The sequence below is a fragment of the Triturus cristatus genome, chromosome 4_2, assembly GCF_964204655.1.
Source record: "Triturus cristatus chromosome 4_2, aTriCri1.1, whole genome shotgun sequence".
Taxonomy (NCBI): domain Eukaryota; kingdom Metazoa; phylum Chordata; class Amphibia; order Caudata; family Salamandridae; genus Triturus; species Triturus cristatus.
This window is the reverse complement of record NC_140586.1, coordinates 984,440,407-984,462,721: the sequence shown is the minus strand read 5'-3', so window position 1 is coordinate 984,462,721 and position 22,315 is coordinate 984,440,407. Positions and strand designations below refer to the sequence as shown.

Genomic DNA, 22,315 nt, shown 5'->3' with positions numbered 1-22,315 from the left:
ACCTGATTGACAAACTTCACTTCCGGCCACTAGGACAGTTGTTCAATCAAAACTAAACAAAACACCGGACATTTGACTAAACACATAGGCCCTGCAATATCTAGCGATACTCTCTCCCAAACTCTGCTGGGTCTTGTCATGGGACTTTTCTCATATTTAAAAGCTTTCTGTGATTTATCATTTGTTGCACATTCTATGCACAATCTTACCTTGCCTTCAATCTCCCTGTCCACACTAGGCCACCAAAAATCACATCTTACCCTCTGTTTCATGCTACTCATACCTGGATGTCAACATCCCGTTAAATTCAGACAATTCGCGCTCCACATGCCAATATGCTAATACATTTTCATCTAACATATTTTTCTTTGGCCACCTAGATTTAATGTACTTTAGCACTGATTGCATCTCAGTACCATCTTCACGAGCCTCCCTCCATTGATCTTCAGCTAAAAACCCTTCCGGAATTTCATAAATCGATATTACTCTAGCCATATCAGAATCACCTGACTGCAATCCATCACTGATGTGTATTGGTGGCCTTGATAAACAATCAGCAAGGACATCACTGGCTCCCAGAGTGTATTTTACCTGAGGATGCAAATCTATACTGCCGTTTTGCCGCTCTTTGTGTAGCCCTCCAACACCTGCATGTAAAAAATAAATCAATTAACGGACAATGATCTGTCCTACTTTCAAATTCCATACCATATACATATTTTCAAAAATACTAAACTGCCCACCAGCAAACAATGATTTCTTTTTCTGACGTTGAGTACTTACTCTCCGCGCCCCTGGAAGGCCTGGAAGCAAAAGCTATATTTACCCCCTTTCCATCCTTTTCTTGCATTCGCAACGCACCCAGACCCACATTGCTGGCATCTGTTGCTATGATAGTCTTACAATGGGTGTCAATGGTGCTAGTGTGGGTGCACTGGCAATGCATTCTTGTTTAATTGCTGAATTCAGACTTGTACTCTTTGCTCCAGTCAAACATGTGCGTTATCTTTAGTAATTCTCTCATGTGTACAGTCTTATTTGAAAAATTTGAATAAATTAAGTATAATATTCTGCTACACCTACTAATGATCTTAGGGGCATATCAACAAGGGATTTATCTCTGCTTTTTTGGCTTTAAAAGCCAAAAAAGCAGAGATAAAACTAGCGCCCTATCAACAACAGGGTGCTAACACGCAAATTTGCATGTTAGCACCCTTTTACTCTACGCTTCCCCTTGCATCTCTAATGAGATGCAAAGGGGGCGTACCAGAGTAAAATAATAGGAGAAATGTCGCTAAGCGACATTTCTCCTATTATCAAGAATGTCGCTAACCCTGTTAGAGACAAAAAAAGCAGCGCTAACCGCGGTTAACGCTGCTTTTTTACGTCTGCTAATTTTCAGACTTAGGCATGATATCCTATGGAAGGAGGATATCATGGCTAAGTTTGCCTGTCCCTATCAACAAGGTAACGTGAGATTATCGTTGGGTTTCCAGCGATAATCTCACGTTAGCCTGTTAGCGTGTAGATTTTTCTCGCTATTGAGATAAGCGTTGCTAATAGCACGCTATCTCAGCGATAAAAATTCACGCTAGCCGGCGATAATTATCCAAGCGCTAAGTGCGCTTTGCGATAATTATCGCCGGTTGTTGTTGATATGCCCCTATGTTGGTCCTTGTCTTTGGGTTCACCTAGTATATATTCCTCCAAATTAGGCTCTTCGTCTTGTCTCGCCTCTCTACTCTGACTCTGTTTACCGGCTCCACTATTAACATTGTGAATTCTATTTTTGCAAACCTTAGCAAAATGCCCTTAAACTTTGCAGTTTCTACAGAACTGTCCAATAGCCGGACATGTTCTGTCATTAGCATAATGGCCCACTTCACCACATTTAAAACATACAATACACCTTATCTCCTTAGCCATATCATTACTTTCTATAATCTTGGGTTTTGTTTCCCCACTCTTGCTAGATTTGAATATCTTTATGAGGTAATTCTTTCATACCAATTTCATCTGGTGTTTAGACAAAATATCGAGTTGCAATAATCGACAGGCAAGAATATCAGGTTTAAAATATCTTGACATGGAAATATCGGCGCCAAGAATATCAATGTAAAAATATCGATATGAACGTAAGTAATATCGAATTTTAAATTGTAGATGTCAATATCATTTGCAATAATACAGTTGTTTAAAATATCGTTTTTTAATTAGTGTTATGTATTTTAGTATTTATTTAAATATATGTGATGTAACATTTTTGTAAGTGTTGATTATGTTTTTTAATGTATGTGTTACATTTTTAGTAGTTATTACATTTAATTTAAATACATTTGGGTGCCGATTCCGATCCGTAAAAAATATTCCCCGTACGAATCGTATCTGGATTTTTTTACGTACGAATCGAATAAGTCCCGTACAAACCTGCAAGTACGATTCGTATGTGAAAAACAACATATGAATCGCATTGGGAAAATTCCCCGACACATCCTCGGATCGGGAAAAGTCCCCGACACGTCCCCATACATTATTACATACAAATCGTAAAAATTAAGTCCGAGCGCGCAAGTACGATCCGTCCCGTCCGTCCAAATGTACAACCGTATGGAAAAAACACCGTACGGAGCGAACATCAATAGCAACCATGGTGACGTCCACACATGTGCCAGCATATGTGCCGAACACCCCCCCGTATGTACGGTGCGTACCCCCACCCCCGTATGTACGGTGTGTACCCCCACCCCCGTATGTACGGTGCGTACCCCCAGTACATACAGGGGTGGGGGTACGCACCGTACATACGGGGGTGGGGGTACGCACCGTACATACGGGGGTGGGGGTACGCACCGTACATACGGGGGTGGGCGTCGGCGCGTACACGTATGGGTGCTGGGGTACGGTGCATACATGGGGGGCTGGGGGTACGGTGCGGACGTGTAGGGATGTGGGTACGGCGCGTACTGGGCCCCCTTTTCCTCCCGCATCGCGGCGTACTTAGCTTTTCCGGCACTTTTTGGGTCCCGTAAAAATATTGCCGTCCGGAGTGCTGTCGGTACGAATCGTACTTGCTGGTATGTAAAAAGCAGCCTGACTCCGTGCGAATGTTGCGTATGCGCTGTCCCGGATCAGATTTGTATGAATTTTTAATTAATAATTAGTTGATAATAAATATTAATTAATTAATTGATAATTATGTTAATTGTGTGCAGACACCCGGTGTGACCCTCTGTAAGTCATGTAACACATTCACCTCACACAGGAAGATGGTAAGGTGAGTCAGTGCAGACACCCAGTGTGACCCTCTTTGCAGTGACACATTCATCTTACACAGGAAGATGGTGAGGCTGGTCAGTGCAGACACCCAGTGTGACCCTCTCTAAAGTCATGTGACACATTCACCACACAGAAGAAGATGGTGAAGTGAGTCAGAGAAGACACCCGGTGTGACCCTCTCTGAAGTGACACATTCATCTTACACAGGAAGATAGAGTGGCGAGTCAGCGCAGAAACCCGTTCTGACCATCTATGAAGTGACACATTCACCTCACACAGGAAGATGTTGAAGCGTGTCAGACACCCGGTGTGACACTCTCTAAAGTCATGAGACACATTCACTTAACACAGGAACATAGTGAGTTGGGTCAGTGCGGACACCTGGTGTGACCCTCTCTAAAGTCATGTGAAACATTTACCTCACAAAGGAAGATGTTCAGGAGAGTCAGTGCAGACATCAGGTGTGACCATCTGTGCAGTGACACATTCATCTCACCAGGGAAAATTGTGAGGAGTGTCGTACTTTAATATTTGGGACCGCGTAGGGGACAGGGCCCTACCCCTGTCTATCCCGGTATTAGCGAACCGCAAATGGTTAATGCGGTATGTACAAGTGCTTTGTATAACGTTCTAGCTATGAATGCACTGTGTACACGTTATTTTACATTACTACGCGGGTTCCATCTTGGAGCGGTGGCCATCTTATGGTTGCCCTCACATAGGCTATAATGAAGCAAATACGGGCCTCACAGTACATGTGCTTTCCTTTGACTTCTCTGTGACCTGGGCAGCTGGCTCCGCTGCCCCAGGTCAGTCCGGTCTCATGAGCACCCCGTCCCCTGGCCACCTGTGATTAGCATCAGGGCTTGACACACCATAAAACCCTTTCATCCCACACAAGCCTCCGGCTAATCTCTTTCACACCTGACTGTTCCTGCTTTATGACTTGTTTCTATCAACAGGAGCTGCCCGAGTTTATTGGGGCCTATCGATATCTGATGTGGGATCTGAGCCTTGCTGTGTAAATAATTGTGGGCTGGCTTAACCGGAATGTGGGATGGTCATCATGACTCTGCTTTTTCGTTTGTAATGTATACTTGTATATTGCCGTATCATAAACCTAGGAATGTATGCCTGAAGCAGGAAAATCTGTATTTAAGAAGAAACCCGTTTCTGTGATTTTCAGCAGTCTCCTGAGAACATACACGCTGTTGTACTTCTAGGATACCTGTAATTGGTCTGCAGCCAATAAACAAATCTTTGACTTCACCCAGAAGACTCTGTGTTTCTGTAGGTCTGAAACAGGAAGAACCCAGAAGTCATAGGGTGTGTTCCCCTGCACCTCTGGGCTTAAAATACCCAGTACTTCAGTTTGGCGCCCAACTCGGGACGATTTCAGCGGTACCAGTCCAAGCCAGAGGTTCGTGAGGAGCTTCGTGTGGAAATTCCGGAGGAAGGCCGCCACTTCATCGACCCCTGCATGTCGACGTGGTCCAAAAGTCTTTTCTGCGAGGTTCTCCGCGTCCAGACGGCTACGAAGGACTGCTGCCCTGATTAATCGACCTGTTTTGGACCCTTGACGAGTTTGGTAGAGCGAAACAATCGAGAGAGTCTTCTGGTGACGCCATCGATCATCAATATTCAGTTAAGTATAAGTGGAGCGTCTCCCAATTTGTTTTGGTATCCTTCGGGATCGCTTTGATTTGGAGATTTGGAGTTTGCAAACGCCAAAGCCAGAGGACTCGTGTATTCACGAGACTATCGTAATCGATAATCCTTTGAAGTTTGGATCTGGACTAGTGAGCGAAGATGCCTGGTTCTAGTGTATTTGGTAGATTGTTTTGTTTGGGTTGTGGAAGGGATTTCCAGTTGGAGGAATCATGTCCGGTTCCTCCAATTGGAACTCCAACTTATGAGCTTTATGTAAAACATGGCGTAGGCCCCATTGCATATAACGAAGTATGGATCCATTACACCAGAAAAGACGGTGTTTTAAAATGGCCTCAAAATGGTAGTTTCGATACAGATATCTTAGATAATTTGGAAGTGAAATTGTTTAAAAAGAAAGCCCGGCCGGCGATGTTTGATTCTTTCCGCTTATGGCGGAAGGAAGCCAAACAGAAGGAAATTAAGCTAGCAAAAAAGAATAAGAGAGAAAAAGGTATGACAGTAATGCAAGCAGCTGTGCAATTTAAAGACAATGAGGAGGAACAAATGAATGAGCAATTGCACAGGCAGCGTAAGCTAGGGATCGACAAATGTTACCCGGCTTTACCGCACTCCAAACAGAATGAGTTAGAAGAAAAGGAGAAAGATCCCCTGATGTCGCATTTTCTGAGTTCGCCACCCCCGTATGCTCAAAATGCCACGGCGCCTCCCCAGCTTGTGAATATGCCACCTCCAGTTAATGTGCCGCAAGCCTTGCCACAGCCGCCAGCTGCTCCGCAGCTGGCTCCTGTCCCTGCAGCGCAGCCCTCTCAAGGGCCGCCAGTTGTGTTACCAGTTGCCCCCGCGCTTCCTGCGACTTTACCTAGTTCAGCAGCTGCCTCCCCTGACACTCTTCCTTACACTACTCAAGTACCTGTTTCTACATCCTCGTTTCTTCCCTCTGTTTATCCCCCTGTTCTCGCCTCAACTTCTCCTTCAGCGCGACAACGTCTTGCTAATATAGTCACTAATTTAATGTCGCCTCTCTTTGAGTCATCTAGTGCGACTCCTGGTTTACAGCGTAAGCAATTGCGCAGTCAACTGCCTAACCCCGATGAGAAAAAAGTAATAGATCATATGGCGCGTAGGTGGATAGTTTTCCCTTCACTCTATGATGTGGGGTCAGTTGTTAACGTTTTTCACCAATGGGATGCTTCAAAACAGAGGTACGTGTTTGAGAAAATGTACGAAATCCTCTGTGAGGAATTGGAGGATAATGGTAAAAATCCAAGCCCGCAGGAGTTGTGTCGAGTGAGATTTGATTTTGGAACTGGTACAATTGTGGGTCGCGACGTAGATAAAGCAGTTGCGATTGTATTGTCCTTCAGGAATGATGATTGTCAACAGTCATTGTTTGAACAAGATGTCCCTGTGGGGAAAGAGGTAAAAGCGCGACAATACCCCATGAGAGAAGTCCCTCCGGTATGGAAGGACGCCGTTGCAGCTGATGCCGCTAACGGTATTGCTGCAATGCCAGCGCATTTTCAGCGTGTTTGGGTACATGTCCCATGGAAGCGTTCTGAGGTGTTAGCGCTTAAGCAGACATTGCCTGATCCCCGTAAAAACCCTGCAGGATATTATAAAGAGTTGTCACAAACGGCAGGATCATGCGTTATGAATTTGGCAGACATAGACATGTTGTTTGGTAATGTTGTTCCACAGCCCCTATGGGGATCAATTCGTAATGCAGATCACGACGCAGAACTAGGTGCTACATGGGCTGACATCATTGCCGCAGACGCTAGACAAATTGGTGGCGCGAAACCTGAGCCTTTAATAGCAGAACTCCCTGGTAGAATCATCACATATATGAAGACAATAATGCCCGCGATGCGCGTAAATTGGGATAAGCAATCTGCATGCAAGCAGAAGAAAGATGAGACAGTGTCAGACTTCTTTACCAGGTTTGAAGAAACGTTTATCGACCACAGTGGTCAAGACATGAGTACGGAAGGTGGCCAACGGTTATTTGTGGATAAATTTGTGCAGAATTTGCTTCCTGAGCTGTGTAAAAAGTTAAAAGATTCAGAAAGTTCTTGGGCTGTTTCCTCTTCAGCGCAAATACTGGCTACTGCACAGTATTATGAAAACAGAGATAAAGACGAAAAAGATAGAACAGATAAGAAAACGAAGGAACTAAAGACAAAGGTCCTTTTGCAGCAGGCTTACCCGCCACGTGGAGGTCTGAATAATTATAGGCAACCCCAAGGTGTCTATCACCAACCCCAACAATTTCAGCATAATCAGCAAATGAATGGGTATTATCAACCACGTGTCCCTGTAGGTCCCAACCAATGTTCATACTGCAAAGAGGAAGGTCATTTTAAATATAGTTGCCCTAAATTAATGCAGCGTAACAGTAATACGTATGGCGCAAGCGGTAGGGGTGGTCAGCAAGCTCCTAGAGGCAGAGGGCGTGGAAATGTTCCCCAGAACGCGCGTCCTCTTCCGCCTCAAAATACCATAAATAGCTTTGATCAGCAAGCCAACGCGACTAGTAATACAGCTCAGTACTACAATAATGATTATTATGCAGAGGACGACAATGTAGAACATAATGATTACTAGGACAGCCATAGACAGAGAGAGGGAGTTGTTTCAGTGCCAGTGGATCAGAGCGGACCGTATGTTGAGGTGACTACAGCAAATGTAACGGAGCCCTTTCTGCTAGACACTGGTGCTGCAAAGAGTTCAATTATGCATTCAAAACTCCCTGGCGCACCTTTGTCTGGCGACATCAATGTTTCAGTAGGTTTTTCTGGCGCCCCACTTAGAAACCCGATTTCTAGTCCTATGTCTCTTTCTGTTGGACCTTGCGAGCTAAAAGCACCCCTCATCCTAACGACAGGTTGTGGTGAAAATTTGCTAGGCTTAGATTTGCTAAAAAGATTGCATGCAACGCTGTATTGTTCTCCCTCAGGAGTACAACTTACATTAGGCAAGAAAGTGATTTCCCCGATGTATTTGTCTAAAAATGCAATGCCACCTGAATTGTCATCCCTTCCGGATGTCCTTTGGGCTACTGGTCCCAATGATGTGGGTCTTTTGGAAATACCGCCATATGTGGTCACTTTAAAAGCCAATGTCAGATTGCCACGTATTCCCCAGTACAAGATCTCCAATGAAGGTCAGAAAGCGTTGTTAGAAATTGTCAGCGATTTGATTAATAAGGGTGTAATTGAAGAGACAAGAGGTAACGTTTGCAACAGTCCGATTTTACCTGTCTTAAAACGAACGGACCCTTCACTGCCACCTGTTTACAGATTTGTGATTGATCTTAGAGAGGTTAATAAGATTGTTGTGCCACAGTTTCCGGTTGTCCCTGATATAACTGCCTTGTTAACCATGATTCCAGCCTCTGCTGCATGGTTTTCAGTGATCGATTTAAAGAATGCTTTCTTTAGCATCCCAATTGCAGAGGAGAGCAGAGACATCTTTGGCTTCAGTCTGGGGGGCCGAAGCTTCCGCTTCAAACGCGCTCCCCAGGGCTACTGCGAAAGTCCATCAATATACAGCCAAGCTTTGAAAGCGCAGCTTGATGCACTGGTTTTACCTAGTGGCCGCCGCGGATACTGAAAAGATTTGCAAAGAAGCCACATTATCATTGTTGCGTCATTTATCTGCTTTCCATCACAAAGTGTCTCTCTCAAAGCTGCAATATTGTCGACAAGAGGTGACCTACTTAGGTCATCTCTTATCGAAGGAGGGAAGGAAACTGACCCCAGAAAGAATTCAAGCCATTGCACAGTTGGGTGTGCCAAGAACACAGAGAGAAGTACGTGCTTTCTTGGGCATTACCTCATACTGTAGGCACTGGATCCCAAATTTTTCCTTGTTGGCAAAACCTTTGTTAGCATTAACATGCAAAGACACACCGAATCCTATCCCATGGTCTGAAGAGTGTCAGAAAAGTTTTTTGGAATTGCGCAATGCATTATGTTTAGCTCCTGTGTTGGGTACCCCTGACTACAGCAAGCCTTTTACATTGTATGTTCATGAGAAAGATGGTTGTGCATTATCAGTGTTAACACAGCCTTTTGGCGACAGACCGCGTCCATGCGCATATTTTTCGTCAACCTTGGACCCAGTAGCAAGGGCATTGCCAAGTTGTCTGAGAGCCACAGCCGCCGCAGCTATGTCTATTCGACAATCTGCTGGACTAGTAATGGACAACACATTGATTGTTATGGTTCCACATGCTGTGGACACATTGTTAAACAGGACCAAGACACAACACTTAACTAGTGCGCGATTATCAGGCTATGAGCTCACATTGTTAGCAAATCATATACACATAAAAAGATGCAACACGTTGAATCCAGCTACATTATTGCCAAATCCAGCAGACCTAGATGAGATTGAGCAACATGATTGTCTGTTCAGAACAGAAGAAGAGACGAAAGGGAGAGTAGATCTCAAAGATACTCCCCTGACTGAGTGTGATGGTACTTTATGGGTGGATGGTTCGTGTTTCAAGCTCCCGAATGGTGACACGACTGCTGCATATGCTATCACGACTTTACACACGGTTGTGGAAACTGCACGTGTGCCACATAATTCGGCCCAAGCAGCAGAATTAATCGCCCTCACAAGAGCATGCGTGTTGTCTGAAGGAATGAGAGTGAATATATACACGGATAGCCAGTACGCCTTTGGCGTGGCTCATAGTTTTGGGCGATTGTGGAAAGAACGTGGGTTCCTGACGTCGCATGGGGCTAAAATTCAGAATGGCAAGTTGGTGAATGACCTCCTTGAGTCACTGACCCTACCGTTGCAAGTTGCGATTATGAAATGTAGTGCGCACAAGAAAATCACTGATGATGTTGGACGTGGGAATGCGTTTGCTGATGAGATCGCGAAAGAAACAGCACAGGATGTGAAGACTAGAATGTATGTGGCAGGCCCCGCAAGATGGGTTGGTGATGTTGGAATGTGTGAAAACACAAGAGAGAGTGTGAAGTCCCTTCAAGCCGAAGCCACAGAGAAAGAATTGAGCAAGTGGAGAGAAAGTATGGGTAAGTTGGGTGAGAATGGTTGTTGGATTGATCTGACAGGACATAAGCGATGGTTGTTACCTGATGCATATGTGCTCCCAGTAGTTACGATGGCACATGGAATGGCACATATCAGTACGAAAGGTATTTGTAAGTTGTTGGCTCCAGTATGGCAGAATGCTGGGATTCCCAAATGCGCAGAGAATGTGGTCAAGAATTGTATGGTATGCTTGAAGTATAACCCTGGTAGAGGAACCCCAACTCCAGCTGGTCATTTTGCGCCTCCATCATATCCATTTGAAGTTTTGCAGCTGGACTTTATCCACATGGAAAGGTGCAACAACCTGAAATATGTATTGGTGGTTGTTTGCGCTTTTTCAAAATGGATAGAGGCCTATCCTCTAAAAGATAACACTGCCCTATCCACAGCCAAAGCCCTTGTGAAAGAATTCTTCCCTAGGTTTGGAATGCCAAGAATGGTGTGGAGTGATAATGGAAGTGAGTTTGTGGGTAAAGTGATGAAGAATGTGTGTGAGGGGCTAGGTATCAAGCAGAAATTCCACGCTGCAAATCACCCCCAATCAGCTGGATTAGTAGAACGCTACAATGGCGCTCTAAAACTCAAGCTGGCCAAAATCCAGGCGAGCACCGGTCTTAAATGGCCTGACGCTCTGCCTTTAGCACTCCTGTCCACCAGAATGACCGTACACTCACGAGTGGGACTTAGTCCTTATGAAGTGGTTTTTGGCCGCCCGGCCAACGTATGGGGTGTGCCAAGACCTACGAAATTCAGTGAAATCGAGCATCCAGTACTGCTTGATTACTTGTATGATTTGACGGCTAAACTACGTGTTTTACACCAACAGGTGCATGATACTCTTCCCCAAGCTTCTGAAACTCCTGGACACCCTATCGACCCTGGCACGTGGGTGCTGATTGAAAATTTCCAGTGCAAGAGCAACGACGAGCCTCGTTGGATCGGCCCCCACCTTGTACTTCTGTCAACGAGATCAGCGGTTCGAGTGAAAGGGAAAAAGAATTGGGTCCATGGCACCCACTGCAAGGTAGTCCCCTTGCCCCTGCCATATGACCGGTGGGTCCAGGAGGGTATCGCCGACTCTGAAACAGACACTGTACCTCGTTTTGTACCATTCAGTGATGCACGCATAAGAGATACAGCTTCAGACCAAGAGAGTAACGATATTTTGCAAGAAGCTGTGCCACCGTCAAATCGATTGGACACCACAGAGCCTGAACTCTTGTTTCAAGATCAAACAGTACCTGGCCGTCTCCGCTATAATTTGAGACCAAGGCCTATGGACAAATAAAGATTTCCTTACTATTTTCATTTTGATATTATAAGCTCTCCCATCTGAAGGACTTTCTTGATTTTTGTTTTTCGAACCACCATCCGGGTTCAGCCGCAGGGTCGCGGTGCCAAGACTTTGGGGTACAGGCCGAAGACGTTAGGTCGACGGTTCTGGTTGGTCTAGGGCGTTCCCTGGGCTGACAGGCGTACTCCTTAGCAGAAGAAACTCATCCGCCGCGAGCGGCCCGAGTAGAGGATGGAGTTTTTTTTTTTTTTTTTTTGAAACCTTTATTATAGAAAGCAATAGATATACAAATATGGGCCTACAACCTTCAGGCCGGCCGCTAGCAAACAGTAAGATCATAAAACACGGTTATAATACACAAACGGCAAGTGGTAAAGGTCCCAGAAGTCGAAAGAAGCGTTTGCGGCCACACCATCCAGACCCCCCAAATGGCAGTTCCATTTTTAATAAGAAACTACAAACAAACCCACAAGGCAGCAAAAGTCTACGCAACATTATGTGCTCCCCTCGGGAGGACCCTACCGATCCACCGGAATAGGGGGGGGGGGACGGGCAGGGACAGGTACAAAGTGGGCACGATGACACAAAGTCAAGGAAATAAGCAGACTAGGGAGACTGGGCCGCCGCCAAGTCAGGCGTCAGTGGCGGGGTACAAATCCCGCCACGATAGGAGTTCCAGGGGCCCCACACTTTCACCCATTTCCCAGGCTTACCTCTCGCCACATACACTACCTTTTCACGAAACATACACCAATCCATGTTGTCCTTCCATACCGAAACCGTTGGTGACCTCTGGGAGCCCCACAATTGTGCTATATCACGCTTGGCCACCATATATCCCAGTGTCACCCACCACGTTTGCGGCACCGTGTAATCAGTCGGCTCCCACACATTCAACAGACATCTCCTAGCCTCGGGAAAGAGCGTCACATGCGTGACCGCTTGCAAGACCGCATGCACACCACGCCAGAATCGCGCCACCTCCGGACATTCCCACAAAATATGGAAGAAGGTCCCTAACAAACCCCACCCACGCTTACACATCCCATCCACGGCATATCCCATACGCATCAGACCCGGCCCCGTAACGTAGACCCTGTGGAGTATTTTGAGCTGGACGAAACGAAGGCGGGCCGGTATGGCCACCTCTTTCAGGGAGGCCACCGCAGATACCCAGTCCTCGTCATCCAGCTCCAATCCATCGGCAACCCATGCCTCACGAAGGCCAGTCAGGAGTCTCGAGCGATCGTTGATGAGCTTTTTATAAATCAATGAGATAGTGCCATCCGGTACATGCCCGTCTAGCACTCTATCTTCCAGAGGGGAGCACTCCGGGATGGACGCCACATCCGGGAATACAGAACACAGCATGTGACGAACCTGTATATACCGGAAGTACTCCCTGTCCTGCAACTGGAATTCCGTCTGCAGCACATCAAACGTTTTAAATCCCCCCCTCGTCCAGAGATCGCCCACCCTGCTGATGCCAATCATGTCCCACTTCTCAAAACCTTTCGTAGTCCACAAGCAGCCCAATCGCTCAGATGCATACAATGGCGTCGCCCGGGTCAACCGATCCTTCCACCCCATCGCCAAGTTTGCCGCGTGTCACACCCGGACCGCAACCCGTGTAGGACCCGTCAAACGTGCGTCGAGCGATCTAGAGTAGAGCGCACGATTGTAGTCGCCACCCGGCAACAACAATTTGTCCATTTCGAAGGCCGGGTTAAGGGCGGGCCCATAAAGCCCGTGGTTTATCGCAGCCAGCTGGGAGGCCCAGTAGTACCGTTTGATGTCTGGGAGGGCGACCCCCCCGTCATACCACGGGAGCGTCAGCTTCGCGAGGGCGATACGCGGCCTCCCATCCCAGAACAGTTGGCGCTGCAGACCCTCCACCTCCCGAAAGTAGCAAGCCGGGACGACGTCCATCGTGTTTTGCAGAGCGTATAAGGAGCGTGGCAACGACATCATCTTAAACAATGCCGCACGGCCGAGTGGCGAGAGCGGCAAGCGCCTCCAACGCGCCACATCCTCCTTCAGGCGCTGGAGGGGGGGGAGTAGGTTCTGTTTATATCGGGCCGCAGAGTCCAGGGTAATAAAGATACCCAGATACTTAAATCCCTGCGGAGCAACCTGGATAGGACAATCCCGCGGAAGGATAGGGGCCTCCCCTGAGAGGACATACACACAGGATTTAGCCCAGTTGATGACTAGGCCGGAGTTGCGGCCAAATGAACACAGTACATCCACTAACACAATCAACGATTCACGCGGGGTAGCAAGGTACAAAAGAATATCGTCCGCGTAAAGGGAGACGCGATCCTCATACTCAGGAGTCCATCGGAGACCACGAATCGAAGGGTGCCACCGCAGCCACTCCGCCAGGGGCTCCAAGGCGAGCGCAAAGAGGAGCGGAGACAGCGGGCAGCCCTGCCGCGTGCCCCTGCCCAACTCAAAAGGAGCCGATACTCTACCATTTACCACCACCTGCGCCAGCGGTCCGGAATACAACAAATTCACCCGGCCAATGAATCCCGGGCCAAACCCAAACTTCGCCAGCGTCGCCCAGATATACGGCCACTCGAGCGTGTCGAACGCCATAGTGGCGTCCAAGGACGCCAAAATGGCTGGCTCACGTATGAACGGGACCCTCGCGAGCACCCCATACAGACGCCGCAGGTTAAGTGCGGTGTTGCGATGGGGGATAAAGCCGGACTGGTCCTGATGGATCAGATCGCACACCACGCTGACCAGCCGATTAGCCAGCACCTTGGCCAGAATTTTCGGCTCCGCATTCAACAGCGAAATGGGCCTGTAAGACGTGACCCGATCCCACGGCCGCCCCTCCTTGTGAATGACCACAATAGTGGCAAGACGCTGGTCCAGCGGGAGGGAACCCGCCGAACGGGCCGCGAGGAACATCGCACGGAGATGCGGAGCCAATGTATCCGGCCGCAATTTGTACAATTCGATGGGAAGGCCATTAGGACCCATGGCCTTGCCCGAGGCGACCGAACGTATGGCGAGGGCAATCTCCTCAGATGTCGGAGCCGCGTCCATCAACAATTTATTCTCCTCCGAAAGGGAAGGCAGCGCAATATCTTTGAGCAGGTTGAGGGAATCCCCTTCCGAGCGGGAAGATACCGGGGAATACACCCCGCGGAAATACTCAGCGAAGCAATCAACAATTTCCTCCGGCTCAGTGACACACACACCATCCAGTCGCTCAACTGACGGGACAACTCGACTCGCTCTCTCCTTTTTATCCAGCCACGCAATCAATTTTCCAGCCTTATCACCCACATCATACAGTCGCCCCTGTTGCTCCCTACTCAGGCCCCTGGCCGCCTCCGTGACTAGGGCCCTGTAGTCCGCTTGTTTGAGTCTGAGAGCATGCAGTTTGTCATCTGTGACACCACAGTCCAGATCGCCCTCCAACTCAGTTATATCAGATTCAATACGGGTCACCTCCTCCCGCTCGCGCCTCCTGGAATGGGAAATGAGGGATAGGGCCTCCCCCCGGATTACCGTCTTGAACGCCTCCCACAGAGAAACAGCAGACGATACAGATCCCACATTATCTCCAAAATATTGCTCAAGAGATTTAATCAAATCTGCGCGAATTGTGGGATCACGCAGGTACCAGGGGTTGATCGGGACCACCCTCCCCTCCCCCCTCGGGACAATATCGAAGTGCAACAAGAGCGGGGAGTGGTCTGAAATACCCCGAGCTAGATGCCGCACCTCCCCAACCCTCCCCGCCTGTGCCGCTGGCATCAGAACATAGTCAAGTCTCGAAAGACTACCATGAGCCCCGGAATGAAAGGTGTATTGTACCTGCGCAGGGTGTTTCAGTCGCCAACAATCCACCAGTCCCAGGGTATCCAGGAGGCCAGACAACCAAGCTTGGGCGCGGGGGAGATCCCTGGGTGGGTGACGATCCTCAGTTCCGGAAATTACGGCGTTAAAATCCCCCCCAACCACTAGAGTCCCCCCCGGCAGTCCAAGTAGAAGGCGCCCCAAATCAGCGAAAGTAGTCGTCTGCAACCCCGGCGGGACATAAACAGAAACCAAAACAATCACTTTACCCTCCAATCTACCCAATAGAGCCGTATACCGCCCCCTATCATCATGGAGCACCTCATCAACCTCCAACGGGAGCGAGGTTTTAACCATAATGCCCACACCCCTCGAACCAGAGGTGAAGCCCGAGTGAGCTACAAGGCGATAGCCCCGCCTGTTCATGGCACGGAAGGAATTACCAATAAGGTGTGTTTCCTGCAGAAATATAATGTCAGGTGAAATCCGTTTTAAGAACTGCAGGACCACCTCCCGTTTTATCCTGTCCCCCAGTCCATTAACATTCCAGGACAGAAGTCTCAGTCCCCTACCCTCCATCACAGCCAAACCGATCAGTCTCCCCCCAGAGAGCACTTTAGATATAGCACAACCATACTTCTGCCTTGTGGTACAAACAAACAATACCCAACCCCAACCCAACATCCCAAACAAAACTCCCCCCTCCCTGCACCCCTGCATGAGCCCAGACAGCCCCCCCAACTTGCAGTGTGCCTGTCGCCCCTTTGTTAACTAAACTACAAAGACCCCCTAGAGGAGGAAAGAGAACCCCCTCGAGACACAGCACAACCTCCAATGGAGGGGAAACGAAACACAACAGTCATGAAACCCTGAGCTTGGCCGAAAAGTGGCATCATAAGGAATGAGTCCCAGTGTCAATATCTCATACCCGGTCCGGTGTGCACTCTCCTCCCGCTGCCCCCATCCCATCCCGATCATGTCTCCTAGACAAAGTGTCCAACCAGTCCCCGGCCGTCTCAGGACGGTCAAAAAAGTGGGTGCGACCATCAGACTCCACACGCAGCCTGGCCGGGAAAAGCATTGCGTATTTTAAGTTCATATCTCGAAGCCGCCGCTTGACGCCCATGAAACCCAGTCTCTGCTTCTGGACCGCCTGCGTGAAATCAGGATAAAAGTTCACCTCCATGTTCTCCAACTTAAGCGGCCCCTGCAGTCTGGAAGCCTGTAAAATTGCATCCCTGTCCCGAAAGTTGAAGATGCGGGCAATAAGAGGCCGCGGGGGAGCTCCGACCTTCGGCTTGCCGCCAGGAACTCTATGGGCCCTCTCCACCGCAAAGAATTTACTCAGTCCTCGAGGCTGGAGATGAGTAGAAATCAGATCCTCCACAAAGAGATCCGCCGCCGAATCCTCCAGCCCCTCAGGCACTCCGATGATGCGAACGTTATTCCTCCGGGCCCTGCTCTCGGAGTCCTCCAGTCGCCGATCCGTGAGCGCACTGGCCTGCTGGAGCCGGCGTACCTCCGTCTGGAGGGCCGCCACCTCAGTCGTGAGGCCCGACGCGGTATGGGCCAAAGAGTCAACCCGGTCATTTGTCTTGGATAGATCTGCTCTAACAAGGTTGACATCGATGAGAACCGCGTCGAGTTTGTGCGCCAAGATGTCGAATTGTTGACCCACCGAGGTCTTCATCTCAGCTATGGCGCCCATGACATCCTGCAAAGTCAGATCCGCCGGCAAATCCGGGGCATCCGCGGGGCACTCGGATGACTTATGCGACCCACCGGGAGAACCTTTCGGTAGGGTGTAGCGATCCATAATGTTGACTTGAAGTGCGGCGCCACGCCGGGTCGATTTGGCCTTCAGCCGATCTCCGTCCTGCTTCGTGGCCATCGTCTTGTATCTCGCACCCCCACGAGTCATGCAGCGGAGAACGAGCAATCGAGGCCGAGGACCCCGGCGGTCACCTCAGGAAGGCGGAGCAGGTCCCCGCAGGCAGGCAGGATCCCCCAGCGAGGCAACCACCACACAAAGAAGCGACGTGATCCCACTCGCGATGGTGGCAAGGGGACTCAAAAGCGAAAGTGAAAGTGCGGGGTATGCGACTCGCCGGGCTCGTCCCGCCGTTGTTGTTCACTTCTCCACTGGATCACCCCCCAACTCAAGTCCGGGGTCAGGAGAGGAGCAGGCCGCAAACTTCAGTCGATGCTCATCACGGCACCCGGGGTCCGATTCAAAAACGGAAAACGGGTACCACCTCGGCTCAGGTTCACCGACACAGTCCCCTCAACCGATTCAGGATGAAGACAGGATAAACGTAGGAGGTCGCGGAGGTCCTCGGGAGCCTCGCACCTACGCGGCCATCTTGGTTGCGAGCTAGGCTCCTCCTCCGGATGGAGTTTTTTAAGATGGAGAGACCCGTTGAGGAAATGAACTTTAAAGCAAGGATATGTAAAATTATGAAGAGCAAATGTTTTGTATTTTTGTGTCTATTTATACTGTGTAGTATGATAATGTTTACCGTAGGATTTGTATTTTTCTCCTCTCAAGAGCCCATTGCACCCACTGTACAACCTATACCTCTTTCTACTGCCTCCTCACACTCTTTTCACCCTCTGCCTGAGCACGAACAAACCAGACGATCAGAATTTGTAAATAACTCGTTTATTCAGCTCTTACACCAGCACCAACTAGTCATGAATACAACCAATTGCTGGGTGTGTGGGTTAATGCCACATACCATCAATAAGGGTATTCCTTATCTGGTGTTACCATTTAGTTACAATGGATCGTCATGGGCATTCCAGACCATGTTCCTTTTTGTACTAGATGTCCACTCCCCGCGACAACCGCGTTCCATCAGACCTATCACCAATAATAAGGCCTTAATGAAAGGAGTTGCCGATATGAGCAGAGATATCGATGCATACTCATCCATACCCAAGGAGGAATTAAGAGCTTATGTAGGGTGGAACGCAACGGGGTATAGTATTAGTCTGGGTGAAAGACAGCGAAAAATCTCATCCCCAATCTGGGTCGTACCCCACATAGGTCGGTTCTGTTTACAAGGTTATGGTCAGAATCCAAGAGCTCAGCTGAGGAGAAGTGACTGTACTGAAACGTACACTTTCCCATCACAGTTTTCCCCTGCATTTTTGGCTGCCAAGGGTACATACTTTATCTGCAAAGATCGAGCATATACATGGTTGCCCCCTGATTTCTCGGGCACATGTTATATTGCAAACTTGCTACCGCCAACATTTACTGCTGCCTCTGACTATCACAAGACCAGAGTTGTGAGAGGCGTGATTAGTAAGGAGGATACTGCCGGTCAGGAAGCACCACTATTGAACACATGCGGCCTCCTCGCTTCTGCTTCCGACCATCCCAAGTGGGATCGGAGGAAACGGAGGCCGTAGTTAAAAAGATGGCGGTAGGACAAGACCGCCTTGAGAAAATCATGGCAAGGTTCTTAGAAACCGCAGAATCCGACCGGGAAGCTCTACACAAGAGTATTGCGAGCCAAGGACACAAGAAGCCGCTATGGAGAAACTGGCCGAGACCCTCGGACAGCCCAGAGGGTATACTGCTCCCCCATCAGTGGTAGTGCAAAAGTATGTTCAGGGAGAAGACCCCGATTTCTTTCTGGCCAACTTCGAGAGAATGGCCCGGGCCGCCCAATGGCCGGAAGATCGGTGGGGACAATATCTGGGGGCCTCTTCTGAGCGGGGATCTACAAGCCGCCTATCAAGCCGCAAATCCCCTTGGGACCACTCCCTATGCAGAGATCAAGTCAAGTCAAATATACTTTATTCGACAATTGAGTCATAAAAGTGGCATATAACAACCAATTATAAAAACAAGATACATCAAAACAAAATAATCAATACAAAGAAAAAATGCAGACGTTTCACATAAATACAGCAATAAACAGTCCACCCCTAGATCAAACTGATCATAAGGATTTTCCTAATCTAAAGGATTTTCAAAAATAAATAAAATGAGATGAAGTAAAGGGTGCCTATTCGCAAGTCGCTTTAGTGTTAATCAATCTAGATCGAATTGCCCAGGCCCACTTTATATATTTTGCCATTGCTACTGCAGTTGTCGGGCTTGGGTCTGAAGACAAGATTCTCATGGCCTCCTCGTACCTTCGGATTCCCATTAACCGACAAACGGGTAATACCCATTTTTTGCGTGGGATGATGTAGAGAGGACAAAAAAGCACGAAGTGACTCATAGATTCATTCTTGTCACAACACTTTGGGCATTTGTCTTGGGACCCTGCAACCCATTTAGATGTAAATGATCGTATCGGGAGAGTACCTATCCTAAACTGAAAGTAAAGCTTACGATCAGACGGTACTTCAATCAAACCCCAATATGGTTCCCGTCTGGCATAGGCCTTAAATTCCAAAAATCTACCTGATAGATGGGATGAACACCCCTTAGTGAATATTTCCAACCCGATCATTTCCCAGTATCTAGTTTTCACAGATTCTTTTGGAGGGAAGACCGCATTTTGGGGGTCATCCCAAAGGTCTCTCAATCCCAAACGATAGAGTAGCAGTTTAATAGACCTCAACCAGTCTATCTTGTGGAAGGAATCTTTTTCAATGATTTCCTTTAAGCCCAAGGCAGAATGGTTAAGCTCCTCGGTTGACCATACCCTACACCAGTACAGCAGAGGGCGCAGATAGGCTGTATCTTGTAGAGATTTCAAGCCGAGGTCCCAAAAAAGAGGTAATAAGGGAGTACTTTGCGGGACACCAACGACTTTCCGAATGAACTCATTCTCCATGGCATTCAAGCGTTATAGATTTTTGCCATACCCCCATAGCTCAGACCCATATAGAGACGAGCTACGGATCTTCATCGTGTAAATCTCTAGAAGTGGCCCTATTGGTTGGGTCTGCGAGGTTTTAAATCGTTTCAATAGGAAGCCAGTCTGATGTTGGAGCTTTAATAGTGACAGATCTATTTGGCTATTCCAACGCATATTTTTCTGCAGTGTTACTCTCAAATATGTAAATGCTTCGACCTGCTCTAAAGGAGATCCATTCATAAGGATTGCGCCTTTAAAAGATCTGTAAACTTTGCTAGGTTTAGGGCCATTAAGCACCATAAACTTAGTCTTGGCAGCATTAATTTCTAGTCCACGCAGTAGGCAAAACTCTTCGAAGCGCCGCAGGGTGAGCTGGAGGCCACTCGGGGTTTTCGAAATCAGCAGAGTGTCGTCCGCGAACATGAGGACTGGGACACGAGTTCCAGCCATAGCTGGAGCATCCGAAGGGACCCGGGAGAGGAACTCGGCCACCCCGTTTACGAAGAGCGAAAACAGGGTGGGTGCCAAAACACAACCCTGTCGCACTCCCCGCTCCACGGAGAAGGTATCCGTAACCTCTCCCTGCCGTCCCCACCGTACCCGAGCAAAGTTGTCCTCATGTAAGCGAACGACCAATGCCAACAACTCCGGTGCCATCCCCAGCCCCTGGAGTACTCGCCACAGCCTGCCACGCGGGACTAGATCGAAAGCCGCCCGCAAGTCGACAAACACTGCGTACAGAACCCCCTTTTCTAGGACTACTGTCCTCCAATAGAGGACCAAGAACCTAAAAACCTGGTCTATGGTACTGGTTTTAGGACGAAACCCAGCCTGGAGAGGGCTCAGAATATTACCACCCTCCATCCAGGACTGGATTTTGCCTAAAACCAGCCGGCCCATGACTTTTTGAATAGCATCAATCAAGCTAATGGGCCTATAGTTACTAGCCAATGATTTGTCCCCTTTTTTATATATCGGGACAATTTCTGCGCCTTTCCAAGATTGGGGAATAGCCACACCTTGGGCAATGGCATTAGCTAAGTGGGTGATATATAAGCGCCATCTTTGCCTATCATACACAAATACATCAGCGGGGATAGAGTCCATACCTGGTGCGCGGCCCTGGGTTACCATATCAAGCGCCCTATCAACCTCCTTAACGCTGAAGGCTGGCTCGTTATAAAAAACCCATTCCTGGTGAGACAAACTAATATCCTCTGCGCCTTTTGCATATTGACTCTTAAAAAACTCTATCCAAGAGTCCTGGGGGACACAATTATGCGGACTATCAATTATTTCTCCCTTTTTCCATTTGAAAATGTCCCAGAACTTTTTCTGGTTTTTGTCGGTGCATGCTGCCTTGAGATCTTGCCACTCGCTCTCTTCCCATTCCTTTTTAGCTTTCCATTGTGTCTTCTTATAATGGTTACGGGCTATCTTGATCTTGTTCGAATCTTTGGATTTAAGTGCGGATCCTAACTCTTCCCGAGCTTGCTTACAGGAGGCATTGAACCAACTCTCCTGTTTACTTCTGGGAACTTGTATTGCTGAAGATGGTCTACAGAAGTAAGTTTTAAGTTTGGCAAAAAGTTTATCATGTATATTCTCGACTACTGTGTGAGGCTGGCTTTTAGTACAACCTGCCGCCATAGATGTCAGCGCCTCATCGAGATTATTTTTTATGCTGTCTATAAGGTCAGGGTATTCTGCTACTTTTTTCCACTTGAGGTGGCATTCATCATTTGATAACACGGCAGTCGGACCTTTCATAGTAATTGCCCCATCCAATCTATCCCCCAAACCCAGTTTAAAAAGAGCTACTAGTGGGTTATGGTCGCTTTCGATCCGAGGTTTGACCACCATATCCTCAAGAGTATGCCACATCCCTAGGTGAACCAGGAGGTAATCTATAGTGCCGGTCCTAGTACCATTATCGTAAGTTTTACTCCGATTCCTGTCTGAGAGGGTTCTGCCATTAGCTGCCCGCAATTGGTTGGCCAAGCAAAACCCTTTCAAGTACAGGGCTGCCTCTGTCCACTTGCTGACTGGCATTGTCTCGAGCTGTGGGATACCCCATCTAAGGTCCTCCTCCTCCGTTAGGGACAAATCATGAAAGCCTAATGGCTCAAAGGTCGTGTTAAAATCGCCCGCTATAAGTGGGAACACATCAGTAAGTCTGGATTCTACGAGGGAATTTAGTATTGATATCACCTCCGATTTTTTGCCACCTGGTAAGCCCCTAGCATACACATTATATATATCTATATGTAAATTTGATGGAAAGTTTAACCTAATTCCTAGAATATCAATGTTCTGGGTTGGGATAAGTTGGATGTTACACTTTATGCATTGTTTGATCCAA

General features: G+C 48.1%; 1 protein-coding gene across 1 annotated transcript in view; it reads right to left on the bottom strand.

Annotated features, from left to right (window-relative positions):
- Window positions 1–273: 273 nt before the first annotated feature.
- Window positions 274–22,315, bottom strand: part of LOC146839215 (uncharacterized) — a 139,747-nt gene continuing 117,705 nt past the window's right edge. Inside the window, exon 4 of the mRNA XM_085600019.1 lies at window positions 274–647. Coding sequence (XP_085456145.1) covers window positions 274–647 — 374 coding nt within the window. The remainder of the gene's footprint in view (window positions 648–22,315) is intronic.